Raw genomic sequence first — 21,361 nt, forward strand, 5'->3', positions numbered from 1 at the left:
TGCAAAGAGGTAACCTCCCTAATTTCCTTACATAGTAAGACCTGACCGGGTTAGTCCACTCAGACGCTCCCTGTGCAGGATGTGGCTTCTGCAGCATTGGAAAAGGACAACTTTCCCAGAGTTATCCCAGTCTCGCTGAGAGGGTCGTGCAGGAACAGAAGGGATCAACCTTTCTTGCGTAAGCCTCGTCACATCTCCTAATAGGAGCATCAGGGATTCCCGATTCTTCGGTTACCGATGTGATGTCAAAAGAGAGCGACTGAAAAGGAAAGTCCCACGTTACATTTCTGAGACAACCGAGGCCCCTCTGAACATAACTGAAGTGTCCCCTGGTGGACAGCATTTGTAAATAAGTCAGGTGCAATCACATCCTATAAAGTTGCTCTAAAGTCTTCAAGTCAAGCAAGCATTGATAAAACACAAAATTAAATCTTATTGGATAAAAAGTCTGCCAGATTTAAAATGCGAATAAATATTCAATGCTGTTATTAATGATGTTAAACATTTTTATAAGTTCAATGGTTATGTGATTGGTGTAACTTAAATGTTTTTGACCTTTAACAAGGGGCTATTATTTGTATTACATTCAATTCAGGTTTATTAATATAACCTCTACAGGCAATTAAGTTTCTACAATAAAGTTTATATATTGTACAAACTTAATATATTAAATTATGGCAAAATTTGGTAATTCAGTATGTTGTCTGAGGGTTGACATCATCTCTTCTCGGGTGTTCGATCATCTGAAGCTTTTAAAATACATAGCCTCCACAAGATTGTTAATCCTGTGGCAGAATTAGCTTAGCTGCGGTTTCAAGCTATGCAAGCTAAAAAAACAATGTGCCTTTAATCGGATATAACTGCAGTAAAATGATTATGAGATGCGTTATGTGAACGCTTGGCTAAAGAGATCTAGATTTAAACAGAGAGAGTGTGTCTGAACCTTGAAGATTATCAGGAAGGAAAATCGTGAAAGAACTCTACCTCCTTTAGTGGATTTTCGCTATTCTAGGTCCTACCAAAAGTACAGAGTTTCATGACCTTAGGTGCATGAATGTGTTGGTACTGATATTTTACTATATAATTTTATTCAAATGTAAGAAGAAATCACACACACCTGAGCTGGAGGTTGGTGACGGCAGAGACAAGCTGTTACTGTAAACCAAACAAGTTATTGTGAAGGGAGTGAATCTTATATATGTAATAATAATAATGTAATAAAACAGCCGCTGTGCCATTGAAAGTCTTGGAAGATCAAAAATATTGATTAATATAACTCCGACTGGATTCGCCTGAAAGATGGAAGTCACCTACACCTAGGATGCTTCCAAGGTAAGGAAAACACAGTCTAGTGACAAACATGAAGAATAATACCTAAAATTTCATATTTAAGCCTTAAGTATAGCTTTATTTTATTATTATTAATAAAAGATTTTTGGAATAAAAGGCAAAATATTAATACAGACATTTCGATATTCATGTGAATATATTTGAATGTGTTGAATTGTGAAATTTACTATTAGTTTCTTAATGAACATTGTTTCTACACTATTTTTTTTTCAGTTATGGAGACAACATTTTTTCTTCTACATAATTCATGCAAAATCAGAAATCTACTGCCTCACCATCAAAGTGATTCGAATATTCCTGTGAAGGGGCTTACCTCAATCTACAACTTGGTGACCCAACATGAAAAATGAACAATCGTTTAAAAATATTTGATCTTTTGTTAATTATTTTTGGAGCATGAAGGAATGTCACACAACCTGTCCATGTTGCGTCTGTATAATTTAACATCTACACAGTGCCAGAAAAATACCTTTGGTGGGTGTGTTTCCCAAAGGCGTCATTAGGTAACTGTATTTGCGAGTTCCATTGTGAGCGGTTGCTTTTGGAAACGCCTGGTTGATTGAATTTGCGGTCTTTGCTATCAAAGTTTTTTGCATACGGTTTGCATTAGTTCTTTAAACCCCTAATTCATGCATTGTTGAAAACCACACAAACACACTTGCAGTTTCACTGTTTACATTAACATTTTATTATACATATTTTTTTTCAAATAAAAATATACATGTGGCTTTAATTAAAACTTACAGGCAACTGCAGGTCTGAGGCAACAGTCGCAAAATAAATTAAGACATTTAAAAATAACTATCTTTGATCATTTCAGCCACGTGGTGGCATCACACTTGCACAGTTAAATTAAAAAGTATACTATTTATTTTTTTTTTATCAGTCCTCTCTGTAAAGGGTCCTGATTTTAAGTAGCAGTACGTAAGTACAATGCAAGCACTAATGCTCACAAAACACACACTCAAACACAGCCTCTCTCACATATACACACAGATTAAATAATGGATGTATTGCCCTCTTCCCCATAATGTCGGCACCTTTCTTCAGAGTCACAATATTGCACGGCTATGCTGAATGACATATACTTTAGTGTTGGGTTCATCAAGCGTTCAGTGCTCATCGACCAATTTCAGAAAGCAAATGATGTTTTGGCAGCATCCTTACAACAGGAGGACTGCGAGGATCCCTGAGAGAATTACCAGAGCAGCTGAAAAGACATGGAAAAAGAAACGTTAATTGATTTATTAAAGAACTTTAAATGTTTTGTCCTAATCTCAGGCAACGACTCTTGAAAAGCACATCACAAAATGATACTACTTCTATTGGTTGGACATTTTCCTTTATTATAGATGCTGTTCTGCCTGTTTGGCGAACCAACTTATTTCAAATACGAATTTTTAGCAACTAAAGAGCAGTGCTTTCTCCCAAAACGCAGATTGTGTCTGGCCTGGCTACTGGTCTGGTGGGGCTGTATTGAGTTCTTACCCTGAGATACAGCGAGATGCAGTGCATTGCTCCCTGCTGTAGTAGCAGGTTTCGTCGTTGCCGCTGTAATAGTAGCAACAGTAGAAACGATAACAGTGGTAGAATTAGAGTCTGTGTTCGTAGTGGGTGTTATTATGACAACGTCTGAGCTGTTAGTGCTTGTTAGATCAACCGATGAATTTGTAGACATTCGTGTGACAGGCGACCCCAGAGTGCCTGTGGAAATGGGAATAAAGGAAACCATTTTAATTTTGCCACCAATCGAAATCTCCTTCAGTACTTTGTGCGTAGTGTCGCCCTTACCATTTGTGTAGTTGCCAGTGAAGAAATAGAGGAAAGTATTTGTGTTTGCGGCACGCGTGGTGCTGCTGAGACCTGCAGCTATGAAAATGCACTGAATTCTTGTGCCGCTCACACTGCCACGGAAGGATCCAGGGTTAAACTACAAGACAAACCAAGCACAAGTTTATTGCTACAAATGAGAGGTTACCGTAAGGGAAGTTTCCCTTCACCTCAAAGCATTTCATCAGACCTCCAGCTCTAAGCAGGCTTTCTCTGTTTACTTCTGTTTAGCATCAAAAAATTGCAATTGCAATTACTGTTCTACTGTCTAGTTGTCTCAAAATGCTGCTGTTCATTACCACATCATTTATAGTCAACAATCTTTTGTGCAAGGTGTTGGAATAAAAGAAAAAAGAAACTTACAGTTGCATCCTGAGTCAGAATGCTATTATTCAGTGTGGCACGGATGAACTTCGCCACACCGTTGTTGTTGGCACAAGAGTAGACGGTGTCGTCATCACCCTATGAGAAGGAAAGTTAGATAAGTCTGAGAATCCAACATTTTTTTAAGCAGACACGTATGAGAAATAAATGAGCTCTTTTTCAGACCTCCTTCTTGTCTCGAGACAGACCAACTGCGATGTAACCATTTGCATCTCCACTGAGCTCAAAAGTCAGATTGTCGGGGTTTCCGATCACCGCTCTTGTGGAGGCGAAAAAGCAGCTACTTGAGCTAGTTGGATCACAGCTGGCTGGAGTGGAGAAACATGCCCTGTCCTTCTTACAGTTGTCTTTGGTGACCTTGTCCTGCAATGTTATGTTCATATTAGCCATGAAAATGCACACAAATCTGTTGAGAATGCATAAAATCCTAAATAAACTCAAGAGTTTAACTTCAAAAAGAAATACTACAGCAAATTTCCAGTTAATACATCAGCAATAACTGTTAACATTGAATTCACCAACACCTTTTCACCTAAAAAAGAAACAAATAAACATTTTTTTCATAAACATGGAAAAAGAAATGGCACACTAGTCTGTTCCAACTTACATTTGTTAAACCACTATTAACTGTCAATATTGCAGAGGCAGTAGATGCAGTGATTTTGGGGTCGCGGTCGTGTTTGATGCAGTGCCAGTCGAGGATGCAGTGCTGTTCGTGGAAGCAGTGGAGTTTGAGGAGGCAGTGCCATTTGCTGAGGCAGTGCTGTTCAAGGATGAAGTGATTTTGGGGGCTGCGGTCGTGTTTGTTGTAGTGCCATTCGAGGGTGCAGTGACGTTCGATGAGGCAGTGATGTTCGAGGATGCAGTGATTTTGGGGCTGGCGTCGTGTTTGATGTAGTGCCGTTTAAGGATGCAGTAATGTTCGATGAGGCAGTGATGTTCAAGGATGCAGTGATTTTGGGGGCTGTGGTCGTGTTTGATGTAGTGCCCGTTTGAGGATGCAGTGATGTTCAAAGATGCAGTGATTTTGGGGGCTGAGGTCGTGTTTGATGTAGTGCCGTTTGAGGATGCAGTGACATTCGATGAGGCAGTGATGTTCAATGATGCAGAGTTGTTTGAGGATGTAGTTATATTGGGATTGGGTGCTTGGGTTATGTTGTTCATGAAAGGAGGACGTGTTTGGTTTAAGTTAGCCGTTGTGTTTAGGGGTGCCGTTTGAGTCTGGGTGAAATTAATGGATGGCGTAAGTGTCTGGTCAAGTTAGCCGTTGTGTTTAGGGGGGTACTGTTTGACTCAGGTTGGTGGTCATGTAGGGAGTCTGAGTCAGGTTTGTAGATGCTGCAGTGGTGGTTGATGTTGCTGTGGTAGTAGATGCAGTGACATTTGTTATTAATGAAACATCTGTGCTGTTAGGGTTGCTTAAGTCCACTGACACATTTGTCGCCAGTCTACTGACTGGAGGATCTAGTCCTCCTGGTAAAAAGGAAGAGAAGGATGAAATGTTTTATTTCTGCTACAAAACAAAATACAGTATATGTCAATTAATTCATAAAATTGTTGCACTCACCATTTGATACCGTGCCTGTTACAACAAACACATAAGGATCTGTTGCTGCAGCACGGTTGGTGCTGCTGCCGAGACCCGGAGCAGTGAAAATGCATTGAATCTTTCTATTATTCACTGAGCCACGAAAGCTTCCAGGACTGAACTACAGCACAACAGAAGTGATATTACTTAACATTACACTTTTAAGATTGCACAATTATTACAGGGGCTTATACAGTGCTGTGAGAAAATCTTTGAAATTTCTGACACACAAATTATCTGAAACATTTAAGCTAGCATAGATCAAAATGGCTGAAAATTAAAAAATTTTGGTTGCGGAATGGATAGTAAAGGTGGTGCAGTACCTAAATACAATTGATATGCTGTGGCAGGATTTTAAATATGAATGTCATGAACTGAAGCTTAAGAAGTGGGCCACAACTCTTCCACAGCAGTAAATAACTACAGGTAAATGTTGGGTGGTTTTATTTCTGAGTTAGTGATTAGAGGATGAGGCAGTCAGAGCTATTATATTTAATAGGCTTTTATACAATATTGTTATCTGTAAAATGACCTTACTGTGTTATCCACAGTCAGTATTTGATTGTTCAGTGTGGAACGGAAGAACTGCAATACACCATTGATGTTGGCACAAGAATAGACAGTGGCACCTTGACCCTATGAATGAGAAAAGTATATTAGTCTGAAAATTAGATGCTCATTATTCAATTTAATGGAATGCATTTTTTTAAATATTTAGGCACATTAATCCTTAAAATAAATGCCTGATTAAAAAAAAGAAAACGGATGTAATCTCTTACGGTTCTGTCTCGAGAGAGGCCAGCTCCAATGTAACCATCTGTCTCGCCACTGAGCTCAAAAGTAATATTGTCTGCATTTCCGCTTACTCCCCTTGTGGAGAGGAAAAAACAGGAATCTGGTGCACCTGGATTACAGGAAGGTGGAGCTGAGAAACATGCCCTATCCCGCCTGCAGTCATCCCTGCCAGTGATTGCCTGCAAAAAGAAAAGAACTTACACTTTAAAAGCAAAGACTTTTATTTCCATTATTAATTTAAATGGGGGAAAAAAGACTTGGCTTACTAGTGTTAGAGGATTAGAGCCTGACGTTAAAATATTTGGTAAAGTGAGGGGGCCTGTCTGGGTAGGGTTTGTGATTCTGGGAGGGGATGTCTGGGTCGAGTTTGTGGTGATATTGGCAGGACGTGTTAGGGGTGGGATGTTGGTTACGTTGGGAGGAGTGTTTGGTTCAGGCTGATGGTTATGTTGGGGGGTCGTGTTAGGGGTGGGATGTTGGTTACGTTGGGAGGGAGTGTTTGGTTCAGGCTGATGGTTATGTTGGGGGGTCGTGTTAGGGGTGGGATGTTGGTTACGTTGGGAGGGAGTGTTTGGTTCAGGCTGATGGTTATGTTGGGGGGTCGTGTTAGGGGTGGGATGTTGGTTACGTTGGGAGGAGTGTTTGGTTCAGGCTGATGGTTATGTTGGGGGTCGTGTTAGGGTTGGGATGTTGGTTACGTTGGGAGGAGTGTTTGGTTCAGGCTGATGGTTATGTTGGGGGTCGTGTTAGGGGTGGGATGTTGGTTACGTTGGGAGGAAGTGTTTGGTTCAGGCTGATGGTTATGTTGGGGGTCGTGTTAGGGGTGGGATGTTGGTTACGTTGGGAGGAGTGTTTGGTTCAGGCTGATGGTTATGTTGGGGGTCGTGTTAGGGGTGGGATGTTGGTTACATTGGGAGGGAGTGTTTGGTTCAGGCTGATGGTTATGTTGGGAGGTCGTGTTAGGGGTGGGATGTTGGTTACGTTGGGAGGGAGTGTTTGGTTCAGGCTGTTGGTTATGTTGGGAGGTCGTGTTAGGGGTGGGATGTTGGTTACGTTGGGAGAGGAGTGTTTGGTTCAGGCTGATGGTTATGTTGGGAGGTCGTGTTAGGGGTGGGATGTTGGTTATATTGGGATTGGGTGGTTGGGTTATGTTGTTCATGAAAGGAGGACGTGTTTGGTTTAAGCTAGCCGTTGTGTTTAGGGGTACCGTTTGAGTCTGGATGAAGTTAATGGAGGGCGTAAGTGTCTGGGTCAAGTTAGCCGTTGTGTTTAGGGGTACTGTTTGACTCAGGTTGGTGGTCTTGTAGGAGCGCCTGTCTGAGTCAGGTTTGTAGATGCTGCAGTGGTGGTTGATGTTGCTGTGGTAGTAGATGCAGTGACATTTGTTATTACTGAAACATCTGTGCTGTTAGGGTTGCTTAAGTCCACTGACACATTTGTCGCCAGTCTACTGACTGGAGGATCTAGTCCTCCTGGTAAAAAGGAAGAGAAGGACGAAATGTTTTATTTCTGCTACAAAACAAAATATAGTAAATGTCAATTACTTGATAAAATTGTTGCACTCACCATTTGATACCGTGCCTGTTACAACAAACACATAAGGATCTGTTGCTGCAGCACGGGTGGTGCTGCTGCCGAGACCCGGAGCAGTGAAAATGCATTGAATCTTTCTATTATTCACTGAGCCACGAAAGCTTCCAGGACTGAACTACAGCACAACAGAAGTGATATTACTTAACATTACACTTTTAAGATTGCACAGTTATTACAGGGGCTTATACAGTGCTGTGAGAAAGTCTTTGAAATTTCTGACACACAAATTATCTGAAACATTCAAGCTAGCCTAGATCAAAATAGCTGAAAAATTTAAAATGTAGGTTGTGGAATGGATAGTGAAGGTGGTGCAGTACCTAAATACAATTGAAATGCTGTGGCAGGATTTTAAATATGAATCTCATGAGCTGAAGCTTAAGAAGTGGGCCACAACTCTTCCACAGCAGTAAATAACTACAGGTAAATGTTGGGTGGTGTTATTTCTGAGTTAGTGATTAGAGGATGAGGCAGTCAGAGCTATTATATTTAATAGGCTTTTATACAATATTGCTAACTGTAAAAGACCTTACTGTGTTATCCACAGTCAGTATTTGATTGTTCAGTGTGGAAGCGGTAGAACGTCAATACACCATTGATGTTGGCACAAGAATAGACAGTGGCACCTTGACCCTATAAATGAGAAAAGTACATTAGTCTGAAAATTAGATGCTCATTATTCAATTTAATTGAATGCATTTTTTTAAAAATATTTAGGCACATTAATCTTTAAAATGAATGCCTGACTAAAAAAAGAAAATGGATGTAATCTCTTACGGTTCTGTCTCTCGAGAGGCCAGCTCCAATGTAGCCATCTGACTCACCACTGAGCTCAAAAGTAATATTGTCTGCATTTCCGCTTACTCCCCTTGTGGAGAGGAAAAAACAGGAATCTGGTGCACCTGGATTACAGGAAGGTGGAGCTGAGAAACATGCCCTATCCCGCCTGCAGTCATCCCTGCCAGTGATTGCCTGCAATAAGAAAAGAACTTACACTTTAAAAGCAAAGACTTTTATTTTCATTATTAAACGGGAAAAAAAGACTTGGCTTACTAGTATTAGAGGATTAGAGTCTGACGTTAAAATATTTGGTACAGTGGGGACCTGTCTGGGTAGGGTTTGTAATTCTGGGAGGGGATGTCTGGGTCGAGTTTGTGGTTATGTTGGGAGGTCGTGTTAGGGCTGGGATGTTGGTTACGTTGGGAGGGAGTGTTTGATTCAGGCTGATGGTTATGTTGGGAGGTCGTGTTAGGGGTGGTATGTTGGTTACGTTGGGAGGAAGTGTTTGGTTCATGCTGTTGGTTATGTTGGGAGGGAGTATTAGGGGTGGGATGTTGGTTATGTTGGGAGGAGTGTTTGGTTCAGGCTGATGGTTATGTTGGGAGGTTGTGTTAGGGGTGGGATGTTGGTTACGTTGGGAGGGAGTGTTTGGTTCAGGCTGATGGTTATGTTGGGAGGTTGTGTTAGGGGTGGGATGTTGGTTACGTTGGGAGGGAGTGTTTGGTTCAGGCTGATGGTTATGTTGGGAGGTTGTGTTAGGGGTGGGATGTTGGTTACGTTGGGAGGAGTGTTTGGTTCATGCTGTTGGTTATGTTGGAGAGGAGTATTAGGGGTGGGATGTTGAATTTACGTTGGGAGGGAGTGTTTGGTTCAGGCTGATGGTTATGTTGGGAGGTTGTGTTAGGGGTGGGATGTTGGTTACATTGGGAGGAGTGTTTGGTTCAGGCTGATGGTTATGTTGGGAGGTTGTGTTAGGGGTGGGATCACAGAGTGTTTGGTTCATGCTGTTGGTTATGTTGGGAGGGAGTGTTTGGTTCAGGCTGATGGTTACGTTGGGAGGGAGTGTTTGGTTCATGATGTTGGTTATGTTGGGAGGGAGTGTTTGGTTCAGGCTGATGGTTATGTTGGGAGGTTGTGTTAGGGGTGGGATGTTGGTTACGTTGGGAGGGAGTGTTTGGTTCAGGCTGATGGTTATGTTGGGATGTTGGAAGGTTGTGTTAGGGGTGGGATGTTGGTCACGTTGGGAGGAGTGTTTGGTTCAGGCTGATGGTTATGTTGGGAGAGTTGTGTTGATGTTGGGTGGGATGTTGGTTACGTTGGGAGGTTGTGTTAGGGGGGTGGGATGTTGGTTTGGATTGGGAGGAGTGTTTGGTTCAGGCTGATGGTTATGTTACGTTGGGAGGGTTGTGTTAGGCTGATGGGTGGGATGTTGGTTGGTTACGTTGGGAGGGAGTGTTTGGTTCAGGCTGATGGTTATGTTGGGAGGTTGTGTTAGGGGTGGGATGTTGGTTATATTGGGAGGGAGTGTTTGGTTCAGGTTGATGGTTATGTTGGGAGGGAATGATAGGGGTAGGATGTTGGTCACGTGGGATGTTGGTCAGGTTGATGGTTATGTTGGGAGGGAGTGTTTGGTTCAGGCTGATGTTGGGGCTGTGTTAGGGGTGGGATGTTGTTACGTTGGGAGGGAGTGTTTGGTTCAGGCTGATGGTTGGTGTTAAGGGTGGCAGATTGGTTACGTTGGGAGGGAGTGTTTGGTTCAGGCTGATGGTTATGTTGGGAGGTTGTGTTAGGGGTGGGATGTTGGTCACGTTGGGAGGAGTGTTTGGTTCAGGCTGATGGTTATGTTGGGAGGTTGTGTTAGGGGTGGGAGTGTTTGTTCAGGCTGATGGTTATATTGGGAGGGAGTGTTTGGTTCAGGTTGATGGTTATGTTGGGAGGTTGTGTTAGGGGTGGGATGTTGGTTACGTTGGGAGGGAGTGTTTGGTTCAGGCTGATGGTTATGAGAGGGAGTGTTTGGCAGATTGGTTACGTTGGGAGGGAGTGTTTGGTTCAGGCTGATGGTTATGTTGGGAGGTTGTGTTAGGGGTAGGATGTTGGTTACGTTGGAAGGAGTGTTTGGTTCAGGCTGATGGTTATGTTGGAATGGAAGGAGTGTTTGGTTCAGGCTGATGGTTATGTTGGGAGGGAGTGTTTGGTTCAGGCTGATGGTTATGTTGGGAGGTTGTGTTAGGGGTGGGATGTTGGTTACGTTGGAAGGAGTGTTTGGTTCAGGCTGATTGTTATGTTGGGAGGTTGTGTTAGGGGTGGGATGTTGGTTATGTTGGAAGGGAGTGTTTGGTTCAGGTTGATGGTTATGTTGGGAGGGAGTGTTAAGGCTGGGAGGTTGGTTATGTTAGGAGGGAGTGTTTGGTTCTGGCTAATTGTTATGTTGTGAGGTTGTGTTAGGGTTAGGATGTTGGTCATGTTTGGAGGGCTTGTTTGTGGCAGGTTGGAGGTTATGTTGAGAGGGCCAATCTGTGTCGGAATTGTGCGGTGATATTAGGAGGGCCTGTCTGGGTAAGGTTTGGGCTTATATAGGAAGAGCCTGTCTGAGTCATGTTTGTGGTCATGTTGAGGGGACCGACCTGGTTCAAGCTGGTGGTCATGCTGGTTGGATACAGAATCTGGGTCAGGTTGGTAGTTGCGTTGAATGGAAGCGTCTGGGTCTTGTTGGTGGTCATGTTCGGTGGGAGCGTCTGGGTCAGGTTGGTGGTCATGTTCGTGAAAGCGTCTGGGTCTGATTGGTGGTCATGTTTGGTGGGAGCATCTGGGTCTGGTTGGTGGTCATGTTCGGTGGGGGCGTCTGGGTCAGGTTGGTGGTCATGTTTGGTTGGAGTGTCTGGGTCAGGTTGGTGGTCATGTTGGAAGACATCCAGCTGTCAGTGGAGTTGCTTGTTGTATTGTTCCCATTGGCTCCAAGTATCATGCATGCTATCCCCAGGATAGCCACATAGATCCAATTGCTCCTCATCAGTAATCTTTATGTGTTTATATATCTGTTAATTTGGTCGTTTTTCTTATCTGCAGTTAAAAATGGGGAAAAATACATTGCTTATATCAAACAATTATCAGCAAAAATAAACATTTTGGACAATTTTAAATTTATTGAAAAACCACTAGTGAAAGGTAGACTTTATCTGAAAGGTTTCATTTTTTTATTGATTTTTATCTTTCTTTTTATTGTTGGCACATACATGCCCGGGACTGGATTCTTAACTCATCAACACCTTAATTTATTTAGTTTAGTCATCAGCAACTTAGTTTTAGTTTGCTTTGTAATATGCCATTAATGAATATGATGTGGCGTCAAAATTAACAAAAAGATATGATTTATCTCAGCAGTTCTCTTAGCTATACTGTGCAATCTAAGAAGTTATGCTTAATTGATATTTATTTTCGATCCTAATGTTCACACTAGTGTTACACCACAGTATACAGTAGTCAGCATTTGAAGTGAATTAAAACATTTCATCAGAGTTCTTGTCTTGAAGGACAACTTTGATTTAACTTTTTTGATCCTCTTAAGGTTGGCTACTGTATACCACCCACTGCAACCATTCTATCTTCTGGTGAACAGTAAAATGACAAAATAAGCATGAACATAAAACAAAAAAAAAACTTAAACCTGAAGCCAAAAATTCCAACAGCATATAACTGTCCAATAAGACATTCATTTTCACAGCAGTCACCATTTAATATTCATTCAGTACATTGCATAATACATAATAAGACTTAAATGCAACATACTAAGACTTACAATTTCGGAAAAAAAAAAAAAAAAAAAAATGGTTTACACCTATATACGAACTCATGGGAAAAAACAGTGGCTCCAACAAATATTCCGACTTTAATATCAATGCATATTGTACAAACAATAAAAAAAAGTATTATTTATATAGCCCCATCCATGACAGAATGAGAAAAAAAAGTAAATAAATGATTAAATAAATACAAAAAGACAAAGATTAAAAAGTGCAGTTACTTCTGAGATATTGTTAACTAATATAATGATGTTCAGATATTAGATGGCTACCTACATAACATAAAGTACATATCAAAGCATCACGCCATTTTTAATTGCATGAATAGATTTCATCTGTTAAATCTTTGTATAATGCAGTGTCATTAAACATATCTGTCTCAGTCAATAAGTGAACAGCCGCTTGTAAAGAAAGTTTAAAGTGTTTCTTACCCTTGTGTGAGATGGTCTGAGAGGTTAGGATCAGTGATGGAGGTGTCAGAACTTCTCTGGTTTTAATAACTCGTATTCAGGGCGGGACCCGAAGAGTTGGACACACCAGTTTTAACTTTAATTCCTTTTTTGTTGTTGTGGCTTCAGACTTCGTCATCTGCACATTCAAACGCAAAATCAACGTACATCATTATGGAAAAGGGAGGAGCAGCACTCCTGAAGCAAAACTGCAGCTCGTATTCAGCTTCACTACTACAGATCTTTCTGTGACGCTGTAAAATACCTGAAACAATCCGTTTTTATCGTCATAATGTGATGCACTTGACAAGACTAATTCTCTCACTAAATGAGCTATGTCTGTTTTATCAGAGAAAGTGACTGTATGTTCCTTTTAAGCCCAAGATTTCACAATAATGCAAAACCAACATATTATGAAAGTGTACAAAATATACCTCAATGCAAAAAATAAAACAAATAAATACATGAAGCCAAAAGAGGAGATGCCACACTAATGTATCGTTTCCTTATAGACGTAACTGGCATTTAGGCAGGTTTTGTACAGCGTGTTAAAAGAAAAGTGTTATTTCAGTATGTTTGAGTTAAAAGATGCCATCTAATCACGGCCTCCTTCAGCCTTTGTTCATCAGTATGCGCAAAAACTCCAAATATTTACTCAGGGTGAGGTTTAGACATTTACCCTGTTGTTTCCAGTTTCTGACAATTTATCATCAGACCTCGAAAACTAAAACAAAGAAGAAAACTACATAAAGAAGTGATAACGCATACGTGAACGGGATTCCTTTATTTAGTTCTTTTTGGCACTGTTTCTCCAATCCAGTCTGGTGTGTTATTTATTTTATTGAAGATCTAGATGATATAAACCATCATATGCCATTATTGAGCTGCTTTACCAGTTTCTCTGGCACAAAAGACGAATACATGAAATTCTCATGTCTTCAACACGACACAAACTCACACACATCGGCCTGATCAGGAATGACGTTCAAAGAATCTGGATTCTTTCACACACCTTTTGTCGTTTATTGTCAGACCGGCAACACGAACAACAATGCAGAGCTGTTTTTAAATACCTTGTCGTGAAATGTTTGCTTGACCAGTCTTCTTTCCTTTAGAAATACCAAAGATACATTTTATCGTATATTATATCAAGCACGTAGGCCGTAGTTTATTAGAGGTCTGTGTGATTTTATTTGACGAATTGTCTACGGCCGGCGGTTTTTAAAACAAATTGACCAAAAAACATTACCGGATCATCATACAGGAACTGCAACAAAGAACAAAAAATTCTGAAAATGTTCCGTGTGAACTATTTTTTCACAACCCTTCCCAGAACCTCAGTTCCCCGAGAGTTCAGAGTATCAGGCACAGATGTCAACGATGCTTAGACATGAGAAAATGCAGGTTAGTGAGATTTTTAGTGGCCTCGGCCTCAATAAAAGTGGTCTCACGGGTGATGCATGTCTATCTCAGCCTTAAGCAAGACGAGAGCGACTGAGATTATTACACTGATTTAAAAATGAAGATGGAAGTGAACACGCCTTTAAACACACCAAAGGTCGCGTCTCGTTCCGGTACAACGAGTTCTTTTCTGCTCTGGGAGACAAAAGAAGGTGCATCACAGAAAAGAAAAGAGCCACTGAGCAAAGATAACATGCTTGCGTTGTCTGTGAAGCTGCTCGGGCTGGCCGCCAAACAATAGCGCAGATACCACGATGAGCGAAATACGAATCATGTCAAACTTCACCGATGAAGATAACTGCTTAAAGATACTCTCACGAGAACGAGACGTTGAAGATATTAAAACAGCTATTTAAGAAAGTCTTAGCAGTAAAACTTCTAAAAAATGGCATCACGTCTGCATCACGCATTTTAAACAAAATAAAACTCTCTCAGAACAAATCGTAATTTGACGCCGTAATAAATTCGTCTATTATTATGATTCTATTATTAGAAAACGGCACACAAATAGTGAAAGATGTGAATGCGTTGGCGTCTGTCTCGGTCTCATGAGGGATGTTTTATTAAGGATCGGTGTCAAATATCCTGATTATGTAAGTGAGGAAACCTTAACAATAGGCTGCTTTGGGGCTCTGTGCTTCTGGAGGACAGATGTTCAGATCCAGACATTTCCATCCATCTTTCAACTTGAAAGGTGAAAGGCTGCAAATCAATGAATACTTAAATAGAGATAAAGCCATCCATCCGTGTTAATACACACGACCTCACAACAGAGGGATAAAACGACATACTGTAAATAAACACATTATATAATCTGTGAGATGTGCAGATACTAATATCCTGAGAAGATGTGATAAGACACAAGCAGCCTTTTCACAAACCCCTGAAACAAAGCAAACCGATATCAAACACGCCGCACCAAATAACGCAAACACTTAAGGCTTTTTTTGTGTAACAGTGAATGTTTGAGCTGAATTCCCGCCGTCTCCGTCACTGAGGTTTAAGGTCGCAGGCGTCATTCTGGACACCTCACGTAAATCGATGATTCATGTAAATCGCGCTCGAAACCGTTCATCTCAGATTAACACAAGCTGGAGACACGCCTCCGAAAGATTCACGTACCTCCTTCCTCCTCGCATGCGCTTGAGTTTCTAATTAAAATATTCAAATAGAAATAAAGTCTCTCCACACCTTGAGACGTCTTCACTGACTGGAGCACTCATCATACAACAGAAGATAATTGATTTGCCACTTAATATGAAGTTTTCTATGCAATGCTATTTAATTATATTTTTCATACACTGTAAAAAAATTCTGACCTCTCAGCTCCAAATGTTTTTTTTCTGAAACTTCAGAAACTTGTGCAAGGAAGTACAGAGAGTCAGCTGAGCCGACTGAAAAACGTAGATGAGTTGGGGAGGTGCATGCAATTAATCTGCTTTAAGTGCAATAGCTTTTAGTGTTCATTAAATGCAGGCGTTTTTACTGAACCCTTTCAGTAAGCGATAAAGAAAAAGCATTTGTAAAAGTCAAAAATTGCTGTTAATAACGTAATCAATCGCTTTAAACGTTTCAGATACTGTATAGTGCGCTGTAATATAATCAGGCTACTTTTGGATTATATTAGTTGAACGACTTTCAGCTGACGAAAAACTGAACAATTAGAAATATTATGAATTTGTGCACTTTTAATGTACTTGAAAGAAGAAAGCCTCTGAAGATAAATACACACTAATTGATATTATATAATCAATAATATCCAAATAAAATTTGATCAGTTACTACCCAAGCATTTTTAATGCATAACTGGAGAATTTATGTGAAGATATAATATCAGCAATATATTCATGCATTGGACAAGCTTTAGTGTCTTTAGTGTAAAAGCGTTAATGTCTGTATAAATGAATGAATAAATAGTCAAGCTTTTTCCTGGCAGGTCTGAGCATGTGATCAGGGATGATCAAGGAAACGTCTAGTTAGACTTTACTGAGAAAACACACCTGATAAAAATACATTTTTGTGCATTCAAAGCCACTGGCCTGAAAGACACGAGAGTCAACAGATAAAGGGAGCTTCCCAAATATTCGTATCTTTCACGTGTATTTTATACTGGATTTACAGACTTATTCTACATAAAGAGGTGCATGAAAGTGGCGTCGGCCATCCGTTCTTTCACACTATTCAGTTTGCAAGATCACAGAAAACATGTTTTGAGTCCCTTTAAAGCCTTTACAGTCCAATGACAAATATTTCACAAATAACTATTAAAGCCGCGCCTTTATAGAAGAAAACAAATTAACATGCATGGTTTTGCTCATTCAGTGCCAGTCAATCAATCGATGAATAACCAGAAACGGCTCGCATTCTTTTTCTAATTCTTTTATAGGAAATTTCATTTAAGAAAATGCTATTCATCATATTCATTCAAACCAAGCATTCTTGCAATAAAAGCAAATTGAAATCGATAGTGGAAGTGCATATGATGAAAGCAAATGCACGCATAATAAAATCCACCATCGCCACCGCAGACAAACAGATGAAATGAGTGAAGAGCAACACGATCACGATGAAGAGTCTGCGCAAGTTTCTGCTCCAGCGTCACGGTTTCAGACAAAAGCCGCTTCAAATGCTGGAAATACTGGTATAGTTGGTCAAACCACATCACACGACGTTATTATCCTGCCTGTCTCATGACTCACTGGAATGCACAATATCTTATTTCTGAGAAATTCGACACCATAGGATGCTAAATTAGTGACAGAAAACGTAAAAATAGGTTCATTATTTATTAATAAGACCTGCTGTTTTCCTGTTTATTACTATCTAAAGCTGAATATGTCGGTATTATAGAAATTCTATTTTATCCCGTCATTATGTTCTTGTACAATTGCATTTCCTTAGTAAATCCCTGTGTTGGACTGATGATTATATTTCATTAACAAGCAATTTTTTAATGATCCAATGACAGCCTACTGTTGAGTTTTACTGAGCACCGAAGTTCGAGTCAAAAGTTTGTGCACCGCCGCTCTAGTGGCAACAGAAAGGACACAACTAGCTGATAACTGTTTATAGAACGATTCATTTATTACCCAGAAACCATAATCCACTGTTTGACCGGTTCTGACACAAGGAAGAGGCACCACACACACATATATGTTAAACCACATATTATTCATTACGCAGGATAAAGAGAAACTCATCTCTTGACACTCTGCAGAAACATTTGACCTAAAAACAAGTATTTTGTCTTAAATCATTAAATATCGTTTGGTACAGTTCTATTTACAGTACTTTGGCAAACAAATTTAATTTTATTTATGGTGTCCTTGTCATAGAATACTATACATTGAAGTACTAATTATAATTAACTACATGTATTTAGTAATTGGTTTGATCTAGCATGTAATTATGCAAAATTAACTGCTATTTTAATAGTAAGTAAATGTAATATGTGCAACAAGGACACCTTAATATAAAGAAAACATTACCTTTGGCAAATAGAGAAAATATTTATATTCATAGTATACATTATAAAAACATTTAATTCCAATTTTTATTATTATTTAATATTTGCCTTTACACACTCTACAATATGCAATTTAATTTCGTCATCATAATAATAATAATAATAATAAAAACGTATTTTCTAATAAAATAAAAAATAAATTGTATTACTGAATACCATCGCGTGATCTTTAATTTGCATGTTTCTCTAGCTGGAATCTTTTCTCGACTCAGATCTATTTTCTACCTCCTCTTCATCATCCTCCTCTTCCCCATCCTCTCCATCACCTCCATCTTCCTCTTCCTCCATCTCAACCCCGTCCATGGTTTTCTGCAGCTGTCGCTGGATTCTCCTCAGCTCCTGCAGTCCGTCCTGCAGCTCCTTGCAAACCTCTCGGATCTTGGCCGCAAACTCGGTCTTGGCGCCCTTGCGCAGCTCCAGCGAGCCCTTGGCGAGGAAGAAGACGTCGAGGGCGAGGAAGAGGCCCGACATGACGCCGGTGGTGACGCTGATGACCTGCGCGGCTTTGGCGGCTCCTCCAGCCACGCTGAGCACCTGGACGGTGTTGATAAGGTTCTCCGTGTTCACCAGCAGCGCTTTCCCGGCCCGGCCGCCCTCCTTCAGAACGTGCTTCACGTTCTGGTTCAGAGCCCGTTTGGAGATGCTGTCCACGTACTGCTCGAAGTTCCACTCCTCCAGAGTCTCCATCCCGGCCTACAGCGACGCAAACGGTCACGGGAGAGTCAGACGACAAGATATTTAGCATGAACATGCTTCCAGATGACAAATCCCTTCACAGACAGACTACTAACTCATGGTATCGTGAAAGCAATCAATCTGTATTATTTTTTAAATAACCATTTAACATGACTGTAGTAAAAACTGCATTACCCACTATTCTGCAAACAAACCTCCACTTATCAGAGAACTGCGAAGCAAATCTCCCTATGCTCTCCAAATACTTGAGCATTTCTATATACTTCAGTGGTTTGCAGATGTAACGTCTTTTTAACTGTTCCATCATTCAATTAAAACAATAAAAGAAAAATCTAACATATGAAAATAAATGCAAAAGACAAAACCAAGCACCAAAATCACACGGAAAAGGAAATAAATAAATACTATTATAGTATATCAAAGATTAGAACATATATTATTATAACTAATTTACACTAGAAGTATTTAAGCTACTTTGAAAATAAACTATAAGAAAACACTTACAAAATGAACATACATAAATGACAAAACTAAAAACAACTCATTTAAAATGTTTAAGACCAAAAGGCACTACAGACGAAAAATAGACAGTTTTGGCTAAATCTGGTGTATTTTACATATTCTATGTATTATTAATGTGCATTGTCCTTGATTAAAGAAATAAATACATTTACAAAAGCAAGTCAAATTGCCACACAGAACATACTGTTAAACATTAGTATAAAGTAAAAGCATATTAATGATGGAAAAAATTATAAGCTAAAAAAAGACAGAATATAGTATTAAATCAACAAATAAATACATTTGTCTCACCTGTAGGAATTCCAGGCATTCTTTAATATCTTTGATTTCCTGCTGATAGTCTTGGATCATCTTTTCCACCTTCTTCCTGTCCGTGTTGGAGTGAACCGTGTCGGTGATGTTAGCGGAAGCTGAAGTCACGCCGCGCCCGGTCGCGACCCCAATGCCCACCGCTGTGACGATGAGGACGTCCGAATGTGAAGGGCGCCAGAACCAGGCCAGTGATGGTGGTGATGCTGCGGCGACGCTGGCCACCCCGCCCACGCCGCCCGTCACCGTTTTCTTGTGGAAGCTGTCGGCGGCGTCCGCTAACGCCAGTAGCTCGTGGATGCGCAGCTGCAGCGATGGCTCGCGCTGAGACAGCAGGTGGACAAATAACTTGGCAGCCATGAAAACGCGGTTAGCAGCGGCTTCGATTGCTCTGAGAGACAATACAAGAGAGCTATTTTAATAAACACTGTGACCAACAAATTGGGGATCTGCTAGAGACTAATCAGCCTCTGACTGTAAACTATCAGGGTTCCCTATCATTCAATGAGTTAGGATAACATTGAAAAAAACCTCCAGGTGACTGCAACCCTCTTCAGGGATGGCAGGGAAACAAAGACTTCCATGGAAAATACACATACAGGATCCATTTAGGTCACTACATATGGTACCCAGTTCTCTACCGGTTCTCACAGGTTCGTCCTGAAGCTGGAACTCTTAAAAACAGCTCACTTTCATTCTACATCCTTCTAAACACTTCTAATAGAAGGAGTTTTGTGCTCTCTGGGGTCACACTCTCTAGGTACCCGAATATTTTACTGCTGTGAAAGCGGACCAAGGAGCAAATTTCTTCTTCATACTCTCTCACTCGCAAATTGAGGCACGGCGAGCAGCCATTCGGACAAAATGGGTTTACTCACGTCCTGGCTATTGGCAGTCATAAGTTGGATTCTAAATATAATTTCAACAAGGCTACTCGCTTTACTTTGCATGCAGAGCACCTCACTTAGAGGTATTGTGTCTCGGACAACAATGCTCTCGTTCTCCGACAGAAGTGCAAACACTGCTTGAAAAATGTGGGGTGGATATATGGATATATATTTTGATATATGCAAAAACTTGATGATGTAACAGAAACTATGTACTCTCTTTTTTCTAGCACTTTAGATACAGTTGCTCCTTTGCACTTAAAAAAGATAACAATCTGACTCCATGGTATAATGACAACACACGCACCCTAAAGAGAGCAGCCCGGAAAATGGAGCGCAGGTGGAGAAAAACCAAATTAGAAGTATTTCGTATTGCCTGGCGGGAGAGTATGCTGTCATACAGAAAAGCATTAAAAATAGCAAGATCTGATTATTTTTCATCCTTTAGAAGAAAACAAACACAACCCCAGTATTTATTCAGTACAGTGACTAAATTAACAAAAATAAAGCATCAGCAGGTGCTAATATGCCCCAAAGTATAGCTGCAATGAGTTCATGAATTTCTTTACTTCTAAGATTGATACCATCAGAGATAAAATTGTAACTATGCAGCCGTCAACTACAGTTTCACATCAGATAATGAGCTTTAGATCCCTAAGGAAAAATTACACTCTTTCTCTATTATAGGAGAAGAAGACTTGTACAAACTTGTTAAATCATCTAAACCAGCAACATGTATGTTAGACCCTATTCCATCTAAACTATTAAAAGATCTGCTTCCAGAAGTCATAGATCCTATTTTGAACATTATTAATTCATCATTGTCATTAGGATATGTTCCCAAAACCTTTAAACTGGCTGTAGTTAAACCTCTCATTAAGAAACCAGATCTTGATCCCAAAGACTTAGTAAATTACAGACCAATCTCTAATCTCCCTTTTCTGTCAAAGATACTAGAAAGGTAGTATCCTCACAACTGTATTCCTTTTTAGAAAAAAATGGTGTCTGTGAGGATTTCCAATCAGGTTTTAGACCATACCATAGTACTGAGACTGCTCTCATTAGAGTTACTAATGACCTGCTTCTATCATCTGATCGTGGTTTTATCTCGTTATTAGTGCTATTAGATCTTAGCGCAGCATTCGATACTATCGATCACAACATTCTCTTGGATAGACTAGAAAACTATGTTGGCATTAGAGGAAGCGCCTTAGCATGGTTTACATCATATCTATCTGACCGCTATCAGTTTGTGGCATTAAATGAGGAGGTATCATATCAATCACAAGTGAAATATGGAGTTCCTCAAGGCTCAGTGCTAGGACCGTTACTTTTCAACCTTTACATGTTACCTCTGGGAGATATTATCAGAGTCATGGTGTTAGCTTTCACTG

General features: G+C 40.3%; 2 protein-coding genes and 1 long non-coding RNA gene across 3 annotated transcripts in view; all 3 read right to left on the minus strand.

Annotated features, from left to right (window-relative positions):
- Positions 1-2,014: 2,014 nt before the first annotated feature.
- On the minus strand, positions 2,015-7,106 carry LOC122349383. The gene is made up of 11 exons (XM_043245404.1): positions 6,787-7,106; positions 6,057-6,126; positions 5,690-5,788; positions 5,132-5,273; positions 4,850-5,037; positions 4,172-4,441; positions 3,730-3,927; positions 3,544-3,642; positions 3,142-3,280; positions 2,839-3,054; positions 2,015-2,560 (listed from the first exon to the last, which is right to left on the minus strand). The coding sequence occupies exons 1-11, from the start codon at positions 7,104-7,106 to the stop codon at positions 2,514-2,516; spliced, it is 1,788 nt and encodes a 595-aa protein (XP_043101339.1). The 3' UTR covers positions 2,015-2,513.
- Positions 7,107-7,259: 153 nt separating this feature from the next.
- LOC122349051 lies at positions 7,260-8,109 on the minus strand. The gene is made up of 3 exons (XR_006251405.1): positions 8,071-8,109; positions 7,514-7,655; positions 7,260-7,419 (listed from the first exon to the last, which is right to left on the minus strand). It is a non-coding gene; the product is annotated as an uncharacterized LOC122349051 (long non-coding RNA).
- An 8,977-nt stretch (positions 8,110-17,086) lies between these two features.
- LOC122349384 (apolipoprotein L4-like) overlaps positions 17,087-21,361 on the minus strand; it is a 9,404-nt gene continuing 5,129 nt past the window's right edge. The window contains 4 exon segments of the mRNA XM_043245405.1: positions 17,087-18,246; positions 19,063-19,237; positions 19,239-19,290; positions 19,293-19,471. Of these exon segments, the coding sequence (XP_043101340.1) occupies positions 17,740-18,246; positions 19,063-19,237; positions 19,239-19,290; positions 19,293-19,471 (913 nt within the window). The 3' untranslated portion in view covers positions 17,087-17,739.

Source organism: Puntigrus tetrazona, chromosome 7, assembly GCF_018831695.1.
Source record: "Puntigrus tetrazona isolate hp1 chromosome 7, ASM1883169v1, whole genome shotgun sequence".
NCBI lineage: Eukaryota > Metazoa > Chordata > Actinopteri > Cypriniformes > Cyprinidae > Puntigrus > Puntigrus tetrazona.